Raw genomic sequence first — 19960 nt, 5'->3', positions numbered from 1 at the left:
TTATAGTAAGCTTTATAATAATCAATAAATAATTCATTGGCAAATTTTCATTAATGTTTACAACAAAATCACATATTCACTACGAGCTGTTTTCCTGAGCAGCAGTTACTAAATTATTTATAACTGGAGCTACTAAACTCCAAATCACTTTCCGTTAATTTTCCCTGAATATAGACTCGTATATCTTCCATCCATAAAATTTTCAGAATTTTAGGCTTGGCCAATCAATACCAGATTTTTCTTAAAGTTTCCCCTGTTTCACTGTTTGACTATTCTGACCACTCTTCACTACGAATCAAATTTCTCATTTTACAGAATTCAAAATGTGTTGTATTTGATCTCATTTGAAACTAGACTCATTAATGAGTCTAAGCATATAAATTTTATCTTATAATCATTTTTTTACAATTTATAATGATTTTCTAAAAACAGAACAGGGAATCTAGTAGTCATTTTGACTCAGCCCCACAATACTTCAAATATCTCAAGATCGGTAACTCTTTTGTTTTTATAGTTTCTTTTGTAAGAAAATAGACTCTTCAAGCTTTAATGACATAATTCACTCAGCTTCTAATTCAACTCCGACAAATTATGGCGATTTTCCAAAATCACCTTACTGCTGCTGTCCCCAAACAGATTATTACCAAATCAAATACTAACATTAGCATTTCACCTTAATAGCTAGCTTACCAAGCCTTAATTTAACATATAATTCACACATATCACATTCAGCTATATATACATTTATCATATTTCCATTTCAGCATATATAACTAACATTTATTCCGAAATTTTAATATCTAATTGCTTATAAACTTTCTTCGGATGTCGTCGACTAATTGATCGGCTACTCAACTACTTTCGATTTTCCCCGATCTAAATCCAATTTCTTGGTTTCTTGATCTTAACATATTCAAATAAATCTCATTTTAACATATTTTCATTCAATTTAGTCTAATAACGCATAAATGGGTAAATTACATTTTTACCCCTAATATTTCGCACTTTCACAATTTAGTCTTTATTCCACAAAACACAAAATACACAAAATTTGGTCACACTCCTTAAGGGCCGAATCTTCCTAGTACCCATATAAGTCCATACATTTCATTTATTTCACCTTTGAGTCCTTCAAAAATTTATTTTTGTAATTTAGCCCTAACTACTCAAAATCACCAAAAACTTCAACACAAAACATATTAATCTTTAACATATCTTTCATTTTTCATCAACAACTATCAAAAAGCTCAAGCACTCATCAATGGCAAAACACAAAATCATCATCAATTCACAAAATTGAACCATGGGTTTTAAAGAACACAAAGCAATGATATCAAAAATGTGAAAATTATCAAAAACCAAACAAAAGACTAACCTTAATCTAACTCCCAATGGCCGAACCTTAGCCAAGCTTTTCTCTTTTTCTTATTTCTCCAGTTTCGACAATGGAGAAGATGATATGATAGTGGCTTCCTTTCTCTTTTTTTTTATTCTTTCTTTAATTCATTATGTCTCCAATAACCCAATTTCCTATTATAATATCTAATTCAACAAATAAATTGCCCATCATCAATCCATCTTGGCCGGCCACTATAAGGGAATTGGGCAAATTTGACATGCAAGTCCACCTTTGTGTTGACATGCACTAATAAGCCCTTTAAAATTAGCCTATCATATTTCACCATGTCTCATGTTGATCCCTATTTAATAATTCCTCATACAATTGGCAAAATTAGGGAATGAAATTTCCACATATGCATGTACACACATAATAAGCATAGAATATAACAATTAATTATTTTCATAACTCGGTTTTGTGGTCCCGAAACCACTTCCCGACTAGGGTCAATTTAGGGCTGTCACATTGTATGCATCTAGTGTAACAGCCTGTTTTAAGTGAAATCGAAACAGTGGTTTTGGGACCACGAATCCGATGAGTAAATTTTTATTTTTTTTATTATTTTAATGTCTATGAGATATTAGTAAGGTAGTATCAAAATTTTGTTAAGAAATTTTGATGTTTGTATGATTAATTAAGTGAAAGGACTAAATCGTAAAAAGTATAAAAGTAGAGCTCCATTAGTTAAAAGGGTCAAATGGCTATGGAACTTTAAAGTGAGTGGACTTAAATGGTTATTAGACCATTTCTATAGTTAATGGATATTCATGGCAAGGTTTTACTGAAATTTTAATGATTTTAAAAGGTTATTTTGGTAAATGGACAATTAAGTTAAAATGTTAAGTAAATTAAAGACCAAAAGATATCATCTTCTTGCTTTCTTTATGTCAAAATCGAAAATCACCATTGAAGATAGTTAGGGTTCAGCCAAGCTTAGTTTCACTTGCATGGTATGTAATTTTACCCTGTTTTTATTGATTTTTATGTTTTTGAAGTCGTTTTAGCTTAATCTAGCTAGCCCGGGGATCAACTTGCGAAATTGTTACAGGTTAAAGGTTATTCCATGAATGTTCTTGTATAATTCTTGATGTTAAATGGTAGATCATGGATCCTTGTTGATAAATAAACAAGTTTTGTAAAGTGATTTTTTATGAAATTTACATATAATGATTAATTTGTAAAAATAGTAAAAGTTCATGTTAAATTTATGAAATGATGGTTTCTATGGGTTGATATAAGTCCCTAATAAATTTTATTAGTTCGAATGGGGGATTAAAATGCTTAAATTTCAATTTATGAGCTTAAAGACTAAATTGTGAAAAGTTAAAATGTTACGGGTAAAATAGTAGCTTTTGCATAAATATGAAATGTGGACTAAATTGAATACTAGTGGTTTAAATGGATTGAATACTAGTGGTTTAAATGGATTGAATTTTTCTATTTAGACCTAGATCGAAGTAAAACAAAAGCTTGGGAATAACTCGTTTAACTTCTACACCCTCGTTGTTGAGTTAAGTTCGTATAAATGATTATCGAATTAATGTTGTTTAGTTTGAATGTTTACTATGTTATTTTTAATGTAAATGGATTAATGTATAATTGTATCAATTTTATGAAGAAATGACGGATGCTAAGTCCCGGTTGAACCTTAGTAATTCGTAGGATACAAATGACATATCATTAGGGATTTCATATTTCGGGTGCTGGTCTTAAATGTCCTACCAATGGCTAAGGTCCTACATTTGTTGCGGATACTCCACTGCTCATGTGAGTATTATCGTGTAGCTTACATTCCAACTCACAGCTCGTGTGAGCAGGCCCATTTCACAGCTCGTGTAAGCAATGATGTAAAGGAAATGTTATGGTTATATGTTTAAGCATAATTCGTGTGGGCTTTCTCGAGTATCTGATGATATTCTAGATGGTTCATCGGGTATGAAAAGGAAAGGAAATGGTAAGTGTCCAAATGGAATGTACTATGTACTTATGAAAAGGAAATGGTGACCTAAATGAGATGAACAAATGAGTAAGTTATTTTTATGTATTAATCATGTGTTTATTCTGAGCTTGATCCTACTAATTTGAGCTATTTATGTCTTTTTATCTTTTAGGGACTGATTTGGAGGCAAAAGAAAAATTAAGGGACAAAAGTGCGAATTTGGAGACACATTGGGCTGATATGCGACACAGGAAAAAGATTGTGCCAAAAGTGCGAGCGTGGAAGACACAAGGACTAAAAACGCAAAAAGAATAGATTTTATTCTATAAGACTCCATTTTATTTATATTAGGATAATTAATATTAAGATAATTATTAGGATTATTCAAATTTAGGATTTTATTTTAATTATCTTTATTTATCTTTAATTAAATGTATTTATCTTTTTAGAATTTAAGTTCAATTAGACTATCTCCCTAGCACTATAAGTAGGGGGTAAAATGACTCTATTTGGGGTTCATCCTTTTCTGTAAACACTCTCCCCCTGAAAGTCTAGGCTTTTGTTTCTTCATATTTTCTTTCAATAAAATCCCCTTTTCCATTTTTATATTTATTTCCTTTTCCACCATTATCATGAGCCACTAAATCCTATCTAGCCGAAATTTGTCAATATTCTCCAAAAAGGGTTCTTGAGGCCTAGAATTCGTACTTAGCCTTCTCACCAAGTATTCATCGTTTCTCCGCACTACGGGCTGACGCTTCTGTCCATGGCCGTTAAGAAGTAAGCTTTTCAGCATATGCAAAGGCGGCCGCTTTGTATGTTTTGGAAGGATTACACAGTCGGTTCGTTAACTTACTACGTCAGAGGTTGGCAAGTCAAAGAGACAAAATGGCGTGGGATTCGCCATTGAGAAGCGTTGATCTAGCATAGATTACTGGCTAGAGTCAGGTTCCCTAAAAATCATAAGTCTAATCTTTTGGAGCTGCTAGTCATAGGCGTCCTCTTCCACTATAACTGGCTTACTTGAGTTGAAGGGTTATTTAAAATCTGAGGATTGAACCCAAGGCAGAATGAGACAACTGGAGGCTGGAATCTACCAATAAGAATTTCTTTTCCTTTAACTCTCTTTATTATTTTTATATATTCTCCATATCAATTTCCGTCATTTATTTAATTTTGCAATTTCAATTTAATTTAAATACTATTTTTATTTTTCCAAATCAAAATTCTTAGTTCTGTTTTATTTATTTTTCAGGAACGCAAGTTTCTTGGCCAAGAAATTGTCCAAGATTTCAAGAAACGAGCATTCATACAATCCGGTCCCTGAGGATTCGATCTTACTTCCGCTTTACTGTTATTTTTATTATTTTACAGGGAATAGGATATTTTTGGTGCTCTCAACGACCGCATCAAATTTTGGCGCCGTTGCCGGGGATCGGTAACGTACTAATCTTGTTTTTTGTTTCTTATGACCAGATCTGCTCCAGGAACTCTTGCGTTTGATTCGGAGATTGAAAAGACTGTGAGAGCTAATCGCAAAGAAACAAAGCTAAGAAAAAAGCAGTCAACGATGGTTAGAACTCAAAGCAATCCACCGCCAGAAATCAGAATCAACGACGAAGCAGAGTCTAGGGTTAATGAAAACCCTACTCAAACTTTTGAAAGCAAAAAAGTCGAAGTCGATTCCCCTGAAGAAGTGTTTAACACTAAGGTTGACGAAAACCCTAATTTAGCACCTCAACCTATGGCTCAGACAATTCAGCAACTGGCCGAAACGCCGACAGAACAACCGCCACTATGCATCACGTATCCTACTATGGATACTGATTTTAATTAAAGTCAGGCTTGATTTAGCTACTGACAACTTTCCGTGGGTTACAAAATGAAAACCGCCACAAGCATTTAAAAGAATTCCATATGGTTTGTTTGAGCATGAAACCACAGGGGGTAACTGAGGATCAAATTAAATTACGCGCTTTCCCTTTTTCCTTAGAATATTCAGCTAGGGAATGGTTATTTTATTTACCTCCTAGATCCATTACAACTTGGGCTGATCTATCTCGCTTATTTCTTAACAGGTTTTTCCCTGCATCACGAGCGACTCAGTTAAGAAGAGAAATCGTGGGCATAAGGCAAAAAGACGCAGAGACTCTGTACGACTATTGGGAGCGATTTAAGAAGTTGTGTGCAAGTTGCCCACAACACGGTACAACGGAACAGTCTTTGCTCCAGTACTTTTATGAAGGCCTAAAACCCATGGAAATGAATATGGTAGACATCGCGAGTGGAGGAGCGTTGGTTAATATGACTCCACAACAAGCAAGAGACTTGATCTCCACGATGGCTGCAAATTCTCAACAATTCTGAGCTAATCCTGAACCCCCTAGAAGGGTTCATCAGCTAAGTAATCCAACCTTAGAAGACAAAGTTGATAGAATTGCTAATATTTTGAATTCTCTTGTTGCAGAAAAAGCAAAGACAGCCCAGTTATGCGGAATATGTGCTACCCCTGAACATACAACTGATGCATGTCCCAGTTTGAATGATGATACTATGGCCCATTTAGATGCTGTGGGAAATTTTCCTGGGCCACCACAAAGGCGATACGACCCTTACGCAAATACCTACAACCCAGGATGGAGGGATCACCCTAACTTAAGTTATGGGGCCAACCCACGATATAACCAACCATACCAGAACCAAGTTCCACAATAGCCATGAGATTCAAGTAATTTTCTAGAAACTTTGGTCAATAAATTAGCAGTTAACATGCTTGATTTTTAATAAAAAATCAAAGCGTCTATAAGAGAATTGACCACGTCAATTGAGAAGATAAACTCTCAAGGGAAGCTGCCATCGCAAACAGAACCAAACCCCAGGCAAAATGAAAATGTAGTAACGCTGAGAAGTGGAAAGGTGCTAGAACCAATTCCTGGCAGAAATCTTGGCCAAGAAAGTGCCCAGGAAAAACCCAAAAATGATGAACAGGTCCCAGCGAAACCCCCACTGCCGAAAATCCAACCTCCATTCCTAGGACGATTAAATCAGTGTCAAAAAAGTAAGGAAGACAATGAGATCCTCGAAACATTCAGAAATGTCAAGATCAATTTACCACTATTAGATGCCATCAGACAGATTCCGCGGTATGCCAAGTTCCTCAAAGAGCTTTGCACCAACAAACGAAAACTAACAGGCAATGAAAAGGTAAGTGTTGGTGAGAATGTTTTCGCAGTGCTACAGCAAAAAATACCAGTTAAATGTAAAGATAGGGGTATGTTCGCTATTCCATGCAAAATTAGCCATTTAGGAATTAAAAAGGCTATGTGTGATTTAAGGGCCTCCATAAATGTAATGCCTTATTCTATTTATGAATCACTTAACGCAGGTTTTTTGACAAAGACAGGTGTTATTATTCAATTGGCGGACAGGTCTATTGTGCATCCCGAAGGAGTCCTCAAGGACGCCTTGGTAAAAGTTAATGAACTTATTTTCCCTGCAAATTTCTACGTAATAAAGATGGAGGAGGACACACTACTAGATCTTCAGACCTCCTGTTGGGCGGACCCTTCCTTAGTACTGCTAGCACCAAAATCGATGTCTGAAGCGGCACTCTTATGATGGAATTTGATGGGGAGATCGTGAAATTTAATGTTTACGATGCCATTAGCCATCCAAGCGAAATCTTGAGCGTAAACCGTGTCGACATGATTGACTCATTAGTAGACGAGACTTTTGAGTCAACTTATGAAGACAAATCTGAATATAGATCTGATGATTATGAATTTGTTAATACATTATTTTCCTTATCAGAAACTAAACTTTTACCTTCTGTTTGCAGGCTCCAGATTTGGAATTGAAACCGCTTCCCGCGCATATTAAATATGTATTTTTAGGAAAAGGTAATACCTTACCCATTATAATTTCAAATAAACTCTCTAAACCCGAGGAGGAAAGTTTGATCCAGGTACTAAAGAGTCATAAGGAGGCGATTGGCTGGACCATTGCTGACTTGAAAGAGATAAGCCCTTTGACATGCACCCACAAGATTTACTTGGAGGAGAACACAAAACCAAGGAGAGAGGCACAAAGACGTTTAAACCTAATATGATGGAGGTGGGAAAAAAGGAAATAATTAATTTGCTGGATGCTGACATCATCTTCCTCATTTCTGACAGCAGATAGGTAAGTCTGGTACAAGTCGTGCCCAAGAAAACGGGCGTGACAGTAAAGAAAAATGCTGAGGGTGACTTAGTACCGATCCGAGTGCAGAACGGGTGGCGTGTCTGCATCGATTACAGGAAGTTGAACACTTATACTAGAAAAGATGATTTCCCTCTTCCTTTAATAGATCAAATGCTTGAACGTTTAGCTGGTAAAACTCATTTTTGTTGTCTTGATGGATATTCAGGTTTCTTCCAAATCCCTGTTGCGCTAGAGGACCAGGAAAAGACCACTTTTACATGCCCTTTTGGCACATTTGCATACAGAAGGATGCCATTTGGACTTTGCAATGCACCAGCTACTTTCCAGAGATGCATGATGAGTATATTTTCCGAATATGTAGAAAAAATTATTGAAGTTTTTATGGATGATTTTACCGTGTATGGAAACTGTTTTACTGAATGCCTTGAAAACCTTACGATAATTTTGAACAGGTGCATAGAATTTAATCTTGTCTTGAACTATGAAAAATGTCATTTTATGGTAGACAAAGGTTTGATTCAAGGTCATATAGTCTCATCTAGGGGAATTAAGGTTGATAAGGCCAAAATTGACATTATAAATTCTCTTCCATATCCCTCTACTGTTAGAGAGATATGTTCTTTTCTTGGCCATGCAGGATTTTACAGACGTTTTATAAAAAACTTCTCAAAAATAGTTGAACCACTGTGCGAACTGTTGCAGAAAGACAAGAAATTTGAGTTTGACCCAAAATGCAAAGAGGCTTTTGATACACTTAAGCAAAAGTTGGTAACCGCCCCTATAGTACAAGCACCAGACTGGAACTATCCCTTTGAAATTATATGTTATGCAAGCTAACGCAGTGTGAGAGCTGTATTGGGACAAAAGATAGCCAAGGAGACTCATGTCATCTGCTACGCCTCAAAGACCCTAGATGCTGCACAAAGCAATTACACAACCACAGAAAAAGAACTTTTAGCTATTGTGTTTGCTTTAGATAAATTTCGATCATATTTATTAGGATCTAAGGTGATTATTTTTTCTGACCATGCAGCTCTTAGGTACTTGATCGCAAAGAAGGAAGCAAAGCCAATGCTCATTAGGTGGATTTTACTGCTCCAAGAATTTGACATCGAGATTCTTGACAAAAAGGGGTGTGAAAACCTGGTGGCCGACCACTTGAGTAGGATAAAAACTCCGTTTGATGATGTTCCCATAAAAGATGAGTTCCCTGACGAAAGCTTATTCTCAACCGAGGTTCACTATTCGTGGTATGCAGACATAGTTAATCTCTTAACCACAGGATCGTTGCCCACTGAGTTAGCTCAATCTGTAAAAAACAAGCTTAGATGCGAAGCTCGGAATTACATATGGGACGACCCATACTTGTGGAAACATTGCTCAGATCAGATAATACGACGATATGTTCCAGAAACTGAGGTAATCTCTATCCTTACTTTTTGTCATACAGAATCTTGTGGAGGTTACTTTGGCCCTAAGCGGACAGCTCACAAGGTATTGGAGTGTGGGCTATATTGGCCCACAATCTTTCGCGACGCGTTTAACTTTTGTAAGTCTTGCGATAAATGCCAGCGTACAGGTAATATCACTAAACGAAATCAAATGCCCCTATCCCCGATTCATGTATGTAAGATTTTTTATGTATGGGGCATTGATTTCATGAGCCCCTTTATTTTTTCGTTTGGAAACGTATATATACTTCTTGCAGTTGACTATGTTTCTAAGTGGATAGGAGCAAAGCCTACTCGCAATGATAATGCTAAAACTATTGTAGAGTTTCTAAAACGAACTATTTTTTCTAGGTTTGGCACACCTCGAGCTTTGATCAGTGATCGTGGTACCCACTTTTGCAATAAGGTCATGGAGGCACTATTATCAAAATATGGAGTTCATCATCGCATAGCAACAGCCTACCATCCCCAAACGAACGGCCTAGCAGAGGTTTCAAACAGAGAAATCAAGTCAATTTTGGAAAAAAACAGTTCGACCCAACCATAAGGATTGGAGTCTTCGGCTCAATAACGCGCTTTGGGCCTATCGGACGGCGTATAAGGGACCAATTGGCATGACCCCTTATCGACTTGTTTTTGGCAAAGCATGTCATCTACCATTAGAGTTGGAGCATAAAGCTTATTGGGCTATTTGACAATGTAACATGGAGTTAGAGCCCGCAGGGAAGGCAAGGAAATTGGACATTCAAGAATTGGAGGAAATTCGCAACGATGCCTACGAGAATGCTCGAATTTATAAAGACAAAACAAAGCTGTTTCATGACAAAAATATAGTTCAGAAGCATTTCTCGGTAGGACAAAGAGTTTTGCTTTATAACTCCGTATTAAAGCTATTCTCAGGTAAGCTTCGATCTTGATGGCAATGACCTTTTATTGTGACTGAAGTATTTACGCATGGTGCAGTTGAAATAGAAAGTGAAGAATCAGGGAAGCGTTTCACAGTCAATGGTCAACGGCTGAAGCCATTTTACAAGAATTTCTAGGCCCACACGATCGAGAAAATTCAGTTAGAACCACCATTCAAGGCATCGAGCTAACGACGTTAAACAAGCGCTTGTTGGGAGGCAACCCAGTTTTTATTTTTTTATTTTTTTATTTTTTATTTTTATTTTTATTTTTATTTTTATTTTATCTTATTATTTTATTATTTATTATTTTCAGATATTAATAAAATTCTCTTCTTTTGTCTAGGTAAACCGAAGCAACAATAGGGAGAACTAATTACCATAATGCGCAAATGACAGTAACTACACGAGGAGTTCTTCTAAACGTTTCTTCTACCTATTTATTTATTTATTCCACATCGAGGACTATGTGGTTTAAGTAGGGGGGAGGTAGTTGTTCATGTCATTTTAGCTGCTGAATTTTTGTTGTTGCTGCTGGTTTGGTTATTGCTATTGTTGCTGGCTCACTATTTTTTTGGAATATCTTGCCTCTTTTCATGCCCAAGAATTTAACCATGACTTTGCCACTGTTTGACTTTCATGCATGATTCTTGCCTTTTATGGAAGTTATGATTTTTCCTATAATTGATGCCATCTCCACTGTTTTATTTTTATTAGGCTAAAAAAATTATGATTAATGGAGTTAACTCTATCTTGCTTTTTGTAAAATTAATCAAGTTTAATCTAAAGTGAACACTTAAAATGATTGCATGCTAAATTAATGTTCATGGCTATTAGGTGATTATTGAAACTTGTTATTGACACTTAAATTGTTTTTCCCGAAGTTCTCAAAATTTTAATTTCATTGTTAATAAATTTTTCCGTGGTTATGAGTACAGCTTAGAACGTGACTGACTAAGTAACCGGGGTAGGGTGCTTGGGTTGTCATTCTACTTCGCGTCAAAAGGTTGTGTGACGTGATAGTTAAAGCTCCGCTAACCGAAATTAATTCTTAAGAATGCGTTGGGCTGAGTAACCGGGGTTTGGTGCTTGGGTTGTCATCACTCTTCGCATCAAAAGGTTCGACATGTTCTTAGGAAAAATAAAAAATAAAAAGTATGTTGGGCTAAGTAACCAGGGTTTGGTGCTTGACTGTCATCACTCTTTTAGCGTCAAAAAGTTCAACATACATACACACATACATAAATAAAATAAAATAAAAAGTAAAAAAAAAAAGAGAAAATATATGTAAATAAATAAAGTTTGGGACTAAGGAAGAAACAAAGAGGGTGTCTTGGTAGGTTTAGTAATTCACCTAATTTCCATGAAATAATTAAAATCGATTTTAATTTCTGTGTGTATTAATTGGAAAACTTTTTCTATTTTACCTAAAGCAAGCTTAGGGTTCTCTTTATTTTTTATATGCATTTTAACTAATTCTTATAAAACTTTGGAGTGGTATTTCTCTTATGGCAGAATTTAACTTTCACAGTGGATAGGAACCATACTTGAGGGCAAGCATGGGCTAAGTAGGGGGAATTTGATAATGCTCTAGAATAACATATTTTTATGTATTAATCATGTGTTTATTCTGAGCTTGATCCTACTAATTTGAGCTATTTATGTCTTTTTATCTTTTAGGGACTGATTTGGAGGCAAAAGCAAAATTAAGGGACAAAAGTGCGAATTTGGAGACACATTGGGCTAATATGCGACACAGGAAAAAGATTGTGCCAAAAGTGCGAGCGTGGAAGACACAAGGACTAAAAACGCAAAAAGAAGAGATTTTATTCTATAAGACTCCATTTTATTTATATTAGGATAATTAATATTAAGATAATTATTAGGATTATTCAAATTTAGGATTTTATTTTAATTATCTTTATTTATCTTTAATTAAATGTATTTATCTTTTTAGAATTTAAGTTCAATTAGACTATCTCCCTAGCACTATAAATAGGGGGTGAAGTGACTCTATTTGGGGTTCATCCTTTTCTGTAAACACTCTCCCTCTGAAAGTCTAGGCTTTTGTTTCTTCATATTTTCTTTCAATAAAATCCCCTTTTCCATTTTTATATTTATTTCCTTTTCCACCATTATCATAAGCCACTAAAACCTATCTAGCCGAAAGTTGTCAATATTCCCCAAAAAGGGTTCTTGAGGCCTAGAATCTGTACTTAGCCTTCTCGCCAAGTATTCATCGTTTCTCCGCACTATGGGCTGACGCTTCCGTCCATGGCCCTTAAGAAGTAAGATTTCGCTTTGTATGTTTTGGAAGGATTACACAGTCGGTTCGTTAACTTACTGCGTCAAAGGTTGGCAAGCCAAAGAGACAAAATGGCGTGGATTCGCCATTGAGAAGCGTTGATCTAGCATAGATTACTGGCTAGAGTCAGGTTCCTTAAAAATCGTAAGTCTAATCTTTGGAGCTGGTGGTCGTAGGCGTCCTCTTCCAATATAACTGGCTTACTTGAGTTGAGAAAGGTTATTTAAAAGCGGAGGATTGAACCCAAAGCAGAATGAGACAACTGGAGGCTGGAATCTACCAATAAGAATTTCTTTTCCTTTAACTCTCTTTATTATTTTTATATATTCTCCATCTCAATTTTCGTCATTTATTTAATTTCGCAATTTCAATTTAATTTAAATACTATTTTTATTTTTCTAAATCGAAATTCTTAATTCTATTTTTTTTTATTTTTTCAGGAACGCAAGTTTCTTGGCCAAGAAATTGTCCAAGATTTCAAGAAACGAGCATTCGTACAATCCAGTACCTGAGGATTCGACCCTACTTCCCCTTTACTATTATTTTTATTATTTTATAGGGAATAAGATATTTTTGGTGCTCTCAACGACCACATCAGTTCTAAATGAAATCATTTGAACCATGTATAAATGCACTAACTTGTGTATTTGGTGATGTTTGGTGATGTTGTATAGGCATTGTGCCAAGCTTATGGTATTAGTTGGTGTTATAATTATTCTATTTACATTATGCAAATGAAATGGTAAGTTGTGTTTATGTTGTACGAACTTACTAAGCATTAAGTGCTTACGTAGTTTCTTTCCTATGTTTTATAGATTATCGGTAGCTCGATCGATTTGGAAACTCGTCAAAGATCTATCACACTATCTAACATAAATATCGGTAGTTTTTAAATGTTTTAGTCAAGGTTATAATGGCATGTATAGGTGGACTTTTAATGTTATTTTGGTGAATTTTTAGTTGGGATTTGTCGTGTATAAGTTATGGATGTTATCTTGGTTTGACAACATTTGATGCCTGTTAGATTGTGCTGTTGTAGTTATCTTATTATACATGTTTTGGAATGGCTCATATAATCTGTTTTGAAGTAGCTTGATCATGTTTAAACTATGGCATGTTTTGAAAGGTATTGAACTAGTAGTTGATGAAGGGAAAGTGGTAAAATATGCATGTTTAGGTAAGTCTTGATGATTGCGTTTGAGGTGCCTTGAATGGCATATTGGTTAGTTGATTTAGGACTCTTGAATTGGTCATTATATGTATGTTTTGATAGGGTTTTGGTGCCTTGATTATGTGTACAAAAGGCTTAAAGGATTATGCATGAATTGGTGTTAGGAATGGCTTGATTTCAGGCAAATTTTAGATCCACGCGGCCTGAGACACAGGCGTGTGACTCAGCTGTGTGTGGCACACGGTCTGGTGACACGACTGTGTGTCTCCTATAAGTTCCTTTGTATGCAAGTCAGTGAGTTACACGGCCTGGCACGCGGCCGTGTGACCCCTGAATCCAAATTTTTGCAATTTTTTCCTAGACTTACCAAATGTTTCTAATTTGGTCTCGAATTGTTTCTAAATTACTTCTAGGGCCTCGAGGGCTCAATTTAGGAACTATATGTATGTGAATGGTTAATAAAAATATTAAAATACTTGAATATTATCTCTTAATTAATAAAATGAAATTCGGTAAATTATGATATCATCCCATCCCACCAAAGTAGACTTAATTTTCTCAAGATTTCAATCATTAATTTTCAAAACATATCAACTTTCCCATCAAAGAACGATATTCTATTAGAATCATATAATACAAAAGCACCAAAAGTAGCGCCTAAATTCGGATGAAATCTCAAAACTTGTTTTTTTTTTTCAAACATGTATTCTTATATTAACTTTTATAAAAGTTTACAAATAATTCTAAATAATTTTTTTATCAAATTAATAATAATGATCTCGAATTTAAAAAAAATAGGTCATAAAATAAATCTACCGTTACTTGGGTACAAAACATTGCATTCACTTTTTGGTGAGCATAATATTTCCAGTTAAGGTCCCATTGCTAAGGGTGGGTTGGTAAAGGCCGAAAGCAAAAAGCTAAGAACTTTAAGGCTAAGACATCCTGGTGCGCGGTTGGGTGCGTGGCAAGCAAAGGACATTGATTCATGTCTCGGTTTTCAGGCACATGAATGATGAAAAGATATGGATCAAGAAGAGCCATTCAACCATAATAATTACCTAAACTTGGGCACACATATGCATCCAATTCCCTTACTTTCGACTAATAAATAAATAAACTATAATTTTAACATTTATCATTACAGTTTAGGATTCAAAGTCACAAATTTTAATCATTATGACTGCTATAGTATTAGAATCAATGAACTACATCTTCACCTATAGTGGAATACTTCACTTCTAATCCTGAAATTACAAGGTAAAAGCTTGAGTCGACGTGATCCATCGGGGCTCAGGCAAATAAACAAAGTCAACCATGGAATATAGTCCTAGCTCCCAACTACATTCTTCTAATCATAAAGATTGCATCGAGAAGATGGTGACCACATAATGTCAACTTTTCTTGTCCTTTTCTGTTTGTACATTTTCCTTTTCAAACTATAATTAAATCCATAGGCAGCTCCTTGGCATAACCCGTTGTACTCGAAGCCAAGAAAGATGACAAACCAGTGATCAAAGTTGGCCTTTGATTATTTATTTATAGGTCGGACCAACATTTGAGGGGTCAACCAGAGACAACTTTGAAGCTACCCTAATTCAATTGAAAGTAACATAATATTTAAAGGTTTACATACATTTTTTTCAGCAGGCAAGGCATCAAACACCCAACTAAATCAACTACCTTCCACACGCTAACTTCTATGTTTTACGGATTTTACCGACAACTTACGAACTAACTCAAAAAGGACTGAAGGCGAACCTTGGAGCAATTGGGATGATTTTTCCGAGCTGTGATAACAACTGTACCTGGCTTAGGCACTATCATCGATTTTGACCAATGCATTTCACCTGCGTCTTTTAGTGGAGCTGAGCTGATAGTACACGAATGGTTGTTAGCAACTATGAAAGAAATGGCTGAAAAAACATGACACAATTCTGACAACAAGATTCATGCAAGGATTACAGTTGTTCTCATTTTCTGCAGAAGATTGAATACTAATTAAACCCGGTTCTAACGACCTATATAAAAGTCCACCGACATTCAAGGCAACAAAATCATTTAAAGCTCTTTCCCCTTAGTTGGAAGTTCACATATAAATAACAAGAAAAATCTCAATTTGAACATATTAAATAGGTAAGCTACATGAATCCACCTAGAATCCAAATTTCTAGTCCTCTGCCAGTTGTAAGATATAAATATTATCACCAAACTTGTTATTATATTACTCCCATTGTATTAACTTCATATGGTTGGTCCCTTTTAATTCACCAAAGCAACAGCTTTCTTATGGATGATTTTTAAATGAAAAAAACAACCTTAACATCATCCTGACAGCACACAATTTAGGTGACTTTGGAGGTGTTTTGACAATAAAAACCAGATATTATCTCGAAAACAACCCGAATAATGGAAGGTTAAAATATTCGCATAAGAAGCTCCCCATAGAGAAGGACCCTACACTTAATGATATTGGTATTAGACCTCAAACAACATCCATACTACCTAAACAGAAGCAACTGAAGTAAGTCCTAAGCAAGGAATGATGTATAGACACCTAAGTAGTCAATAAGTTCTGTAAGAAAATAGTAGTGGAAAAATGAAAAACAACATTCTTCAAGATATATTTTCCGATCATCATCATCATGCAATTGACCAACAGAATTATACTTGAAGGAAGAAATGACTCTTTGGGATCACACAATATTGATTTTCAAAGAGTATTTTTTTCACTCCAACCCCATGAAAGCAAAAAAACACTCTTGAAATGCGTTCACAGATATGCTACTAAGGAAATAATAATAAATATGGCAGTATCATGCAACTGATGTTACGGAAAATTGCAACAGTCATTTCTCAATATTTTTATGCTTAATAAGTAGGGTTACATCTGAAAACTATGGTCAGTTTTGTCTTACACATACACTACGTTTACTCGGTTGACATTCACTCACTTGAGTTGTCCACTTTTCATGCAGATATGGAACAATGATTTTACAAAGATTCTGTATCGACACAAATTATCATGTTTTTGTTGATTGTATAGAAGAAAAACTGGATTCTTGATTTTTCCCTGTCAGGAGCTCAAAAATGGAAATTTGATGCAAGCATAAGAGCAGATAGCTAACAAGCATGCAAACAAAAGTTACCCTTGGTTTATAAAATGAAAAACTGTCAAATTGAAATGTAACACTACCTTAGAGGATGGAGATAAAGGAGGTAAAGAAGTCTGTTGAACAGGCTCCTTTAGCCGCTGAAATTCTCGAAGCTGCTTCACCTGTTCCTTGATGAGTTTCAATAGGATATCTATCCTTTCCCTCTGATCGGCAGAGGAAGTCAGCTTCTCTTTTTCTCCTCCAACTATTTGTAGCCTCTCTGTAAGGTGTTCAATTTCAGCATCAATCTCCAGCCTCTCGTTACTGACTGCAGAAGAACTCCTCTCTAAGTCATATAGAAAGGTTTTGTGGTCTGATGCAGAACCAATTGGCAGTTTACTTTTTTTACTATTCTCCTCCTTAGGACTTTCTTTGTTATCATCAATAACATGGACATCATAAACAGTTGGTTCCATATCAAATGTGGAATTGTGTAGATTTCTGCCTAGTGGCTCACCAAAGTCTGAATTTCTCTCAAGCTCATCTACACTTAAAGAAGTGCCACCAGAACTTGGGGCAGTTTTTCTTGTTATTGCTTGGCATACTATGGCATCATCATCATCATCATCTTGTCCCTTTCCTTTCCCAGTTAAATTAACAACCACAGTATGACTTAATTTCTCAGATGATGAAGTCTGAAATTCCGAAGGCCAACTAGAACCTTTTCCCACTTCATTCTTCCTGGTGGATCCACTGTTTCCCATCAGCAACGGATCTTCACCTAATCCAAGTGAAACTGAAGGAATTTGTCCCCCTTTATTTGCATCATGTTGAAAAAAATCATACTCCTCTGGCTCATCTCTACGTGTATCCATCTGCCTGTAAGCTTCAACTTCTTTCTCCAAAAGGTGATTCTCCTTCTCCCTCCCGACAAGGGCCTCTTTTAGAAGGTTCATCTCTTCTTCATCATAAGCAAATTTTTCTTCTATTATCCTTTGATATTGCGTTGCTTCCATTTCTATCGATGCCTTATCCTCTTGAAGACGCAAAATCATTGCCATAGCTTCATCAGCAGCAGAAGCAGAAGCAGCCCTTTCTTTCTTCAACTCCAAATATAAAGCAGCACATGCAGCTTTTTCTTCTTTTATAGCTTGTTCCAATCTTTTGATCCGATTTTCCCCATCTCCAGTAACCTCAAATTTTTCATTAGTGTTACCTTTTCCCTCTCCACTGCTCAGTTCAAAACCATGCCAGGTTGCCTCACTCAAATCATTGCCAGATTGAGTGTTTTTATCATCTAAAATGGCAGGTTTCACATAGGTCAATACAAATGTAATGCTAATAAGAGAAGATCATCATTTAATAGTTCAATATTCAATAAAAACTTCATGTCAATGAATGATTCCTTAACTTACTAAAATGGTTAAAAAATAATCATAGAACCTCAACCAGTTTCAGAAGCAGCAGTTAAACTTCCCATAATGCAAAGATATCACATTAGATAAGTTTTACTTACCAGGAAAACAATCTTCTATTCCACTAACTAGACCCCAATTTTCAATCATTGTTTCACCTCCATCAACTGAAGAAGCATCTGCAACTGAGAAATTAGCAGACTTTCGATAGCCAAAAGCAGCTATCCTACCTCGTTGAACTTTAGATTTATGCTTCAGATATATACTTTTCTTTCCCTTGGTATCAGAATCACTCTTTTTTTTATTCACTATAGTTTGCAATCTTAAACCTGAAGGTGAAGTAGGGCATGCTTCACCCAGCAATTCAATGGACTTGGCATCCAAATCCCAGTCTTGATCGTTGAACCAAAGTAAGTTAAGAGGGAGCCTATTGAAAGGCAGTTTAAGAGCAGAATGAATGTTTGTTACTGGGAATTGAATGAGAAGGTTATGCCAGCAGAGGTTGCTATTTTGGTACCCAAGAAACCCAGAACAAGGACAAGGCAAGTAAAGTCCAAAAACATGATAAAGTTTCCAAGCGAAAAACCCCAAGGTTGATCCACAGAGAAGGACAAAAGCTAAAGCAAGGCCGAGAAAGGCTCTTATAAGACCAATTAAGGTCCACGAAGTAAGTGTAGGGGAAACCATTACAACATGAAGAGCTCAAGAAAGGCAGAGAAATGGAACTCAAGTAGTAAAAGAAATACAATAACAACACGGAATTGATCAAACATCATGAAAGATAATAGTGAAGTTCAAACTCAATGAAAATTTCCAGCTGGAATTTTCTCGGCCCTGGGTTTTCCTGGAATGGGAAAGTGGTTGACTGTCTTGAAGAAAAAGTTGAAATTGGAAACCATCGCCGCCTTTCACTTCTTGTCTGATGTTTCGGACAAAGATTACAGCTGTGTTTTTTGGAGAGTCCGTTGAGACAATATCAACATTTTCTTTTTGTTGAATCTCAAGACTTGTGTTAATGTATTAACATTTTTCAGTTTTCGGTACAAGTTACGTGTATTCAATATCAAATCAATTCTGCTATTATGCTCAACTTTAATTCTTGTTTTTTGGAATATCAGTTTTTAACTTCAATTATAATTGTAATTATGCTATTAATTTTGTATTATACATTTATTTTTGATATTTTTTGAAACATTAATTTCATCATTTTTAAAAAAAATTGATATAATGTTATATATGTAATCATATATGTTTACCGTATATTTTGTAAATAGTAAAAATCAATAATACATTTTAAATTTTTATAAAAATCAAGTTAAAAATGACATATAAAAAGTATAAAATTAAGATTAAAATTTCAAAATTTATAAAAATTAAGTTAGAAATGACAAATAAAAAGTATAAAAATTAAATTCAAGGAGGTATGAAGGGTAACATTCTTATGATAAGCCTCCCTGAAGAAGGAGGAGGTACGGAGGGGTAACAGTCACAATTACTTAAAGCATTAAAGTTAACAGTAAAATTTAACTTTTTTTTTAATATACATATTCAAATATAAATGTTAGTATATAACTTTTTAAATATATAAAAGACTAAGAATTAAATATTATCATATGTTTATATTCAACAATAAAATAAACTAATTCCAACAATATAATATAGTAGAAATCAATACTGACGAATCTTAGCATTAAGTTTTGAGTATTTAATTAAAATATTTAAAAAAAAAAGAATTGATAGATCTAATTAAAACTTTTTATAACAAAAAAATGTTTGGAGCATTTTAATTAGAATTTTAAAAAATTTTAAAGATTTAATCAGAATTTTCATAAGGGAATAATTATTTTTTAAAATTTTAAAAACATAATTAAAATTTTCAAAAGCTGGCCTCTGAAACCAACAATCATCATTCAACATCTTCTTTGTCGGCTATGCTCTAATTAACTATTGAATAGTCAAAATTTCTTTTCTTGAATGAATAATAAGTCTATTACTCTAATAATGTCATCTGAAAGCAAATAAATAATTTTTTTTCTTTCTTTTTGCAAGAACAACAGCATTTTTCCGTAGGAGAAAT

The 19960-nt window shown here is 34.9% G+C and overlaps 1 protein-coding gene across 2 annotated transcripts; it reads right to left on the bottom strand.

Moving 5' to 3' along the window:
• Positions 1-14453: 14453 nt before the first annotated feature.
• On the bottom strand, positions 14454-18968 carry LOC107955243 (myosin-binding protein 3). Of its 2 annotated transcripts, none has more exons than XM_016890976.2 (3): positions 17985-18968; positions 16570-17765; positions 14454-15246 (listed from the first exon to the last, which is right to left on the bottom strand). In XM_016890976.2, exons 1-3 carry the CDS (start codon positions 18568-18570, stop codon positions 15220-15222), a joined length of 1809 nt encoding a protein of 602 aa, XP_016746465.1. In that variant the 5' UTR covers positions 18571-18968; the 3' UTR covers positions 14454-15219. The 2 variants fall into 2 exon arrangements, with proteins under 2 accessions (XP_016746465.1, XP_016746466.1); XM_016890977.2 differs by having other exon boundaries at positions 14454-15241.
• Between the last annotated feature and the right edge of the window lie 992 nt (positions 18969-19960).

The sequence above is a fragment of the Gossypium hirsutum genome, chromosome A07 (assembly GCF_007990345.1).
Source record: "Gossypium hirsutum isolate 1008001.06 chromosome A07, Gossypium_hirsutum_v2.1, whole genome shotgun sequence".
NCBI classification, from domain to species: Eukaryota; Viridiplantae; Streptophyta; class Magnoliopsida; order Malvales; family Malvaceae; genus Gossypium; species Gossypium hirsutum.
Note: the sequence above shows the minus strand (reverse complement) of the source record. Positions and strands in the feature narration are given on the sequence as shown.

Excerpts from the sequence above, each read along its gene's own strand:
- LOC107955243 (XM_016890976.2), bottom strand. The coding sequence starts at position 18,570 with ATGGTTTCCCCTACACTTACTTCGTGGACCTTAATTGGTCTTATAAGA. Across the intron at positions 17,766-17,984 it reads AATAGAAGATTGTTTTCCTG|ATGATAAAAACACTCAATCT; the intron begins GTAAGTAAAACT and ends CTGCCATTTTAG. Across the intron at positions 15,247-16,569 it reads CTTTATCTCCATCCTCTAAG|CTCAGCTCCACTAAAAGACG; the intron begins GTAGTGTTACAT and ends GTGTACTATCAG.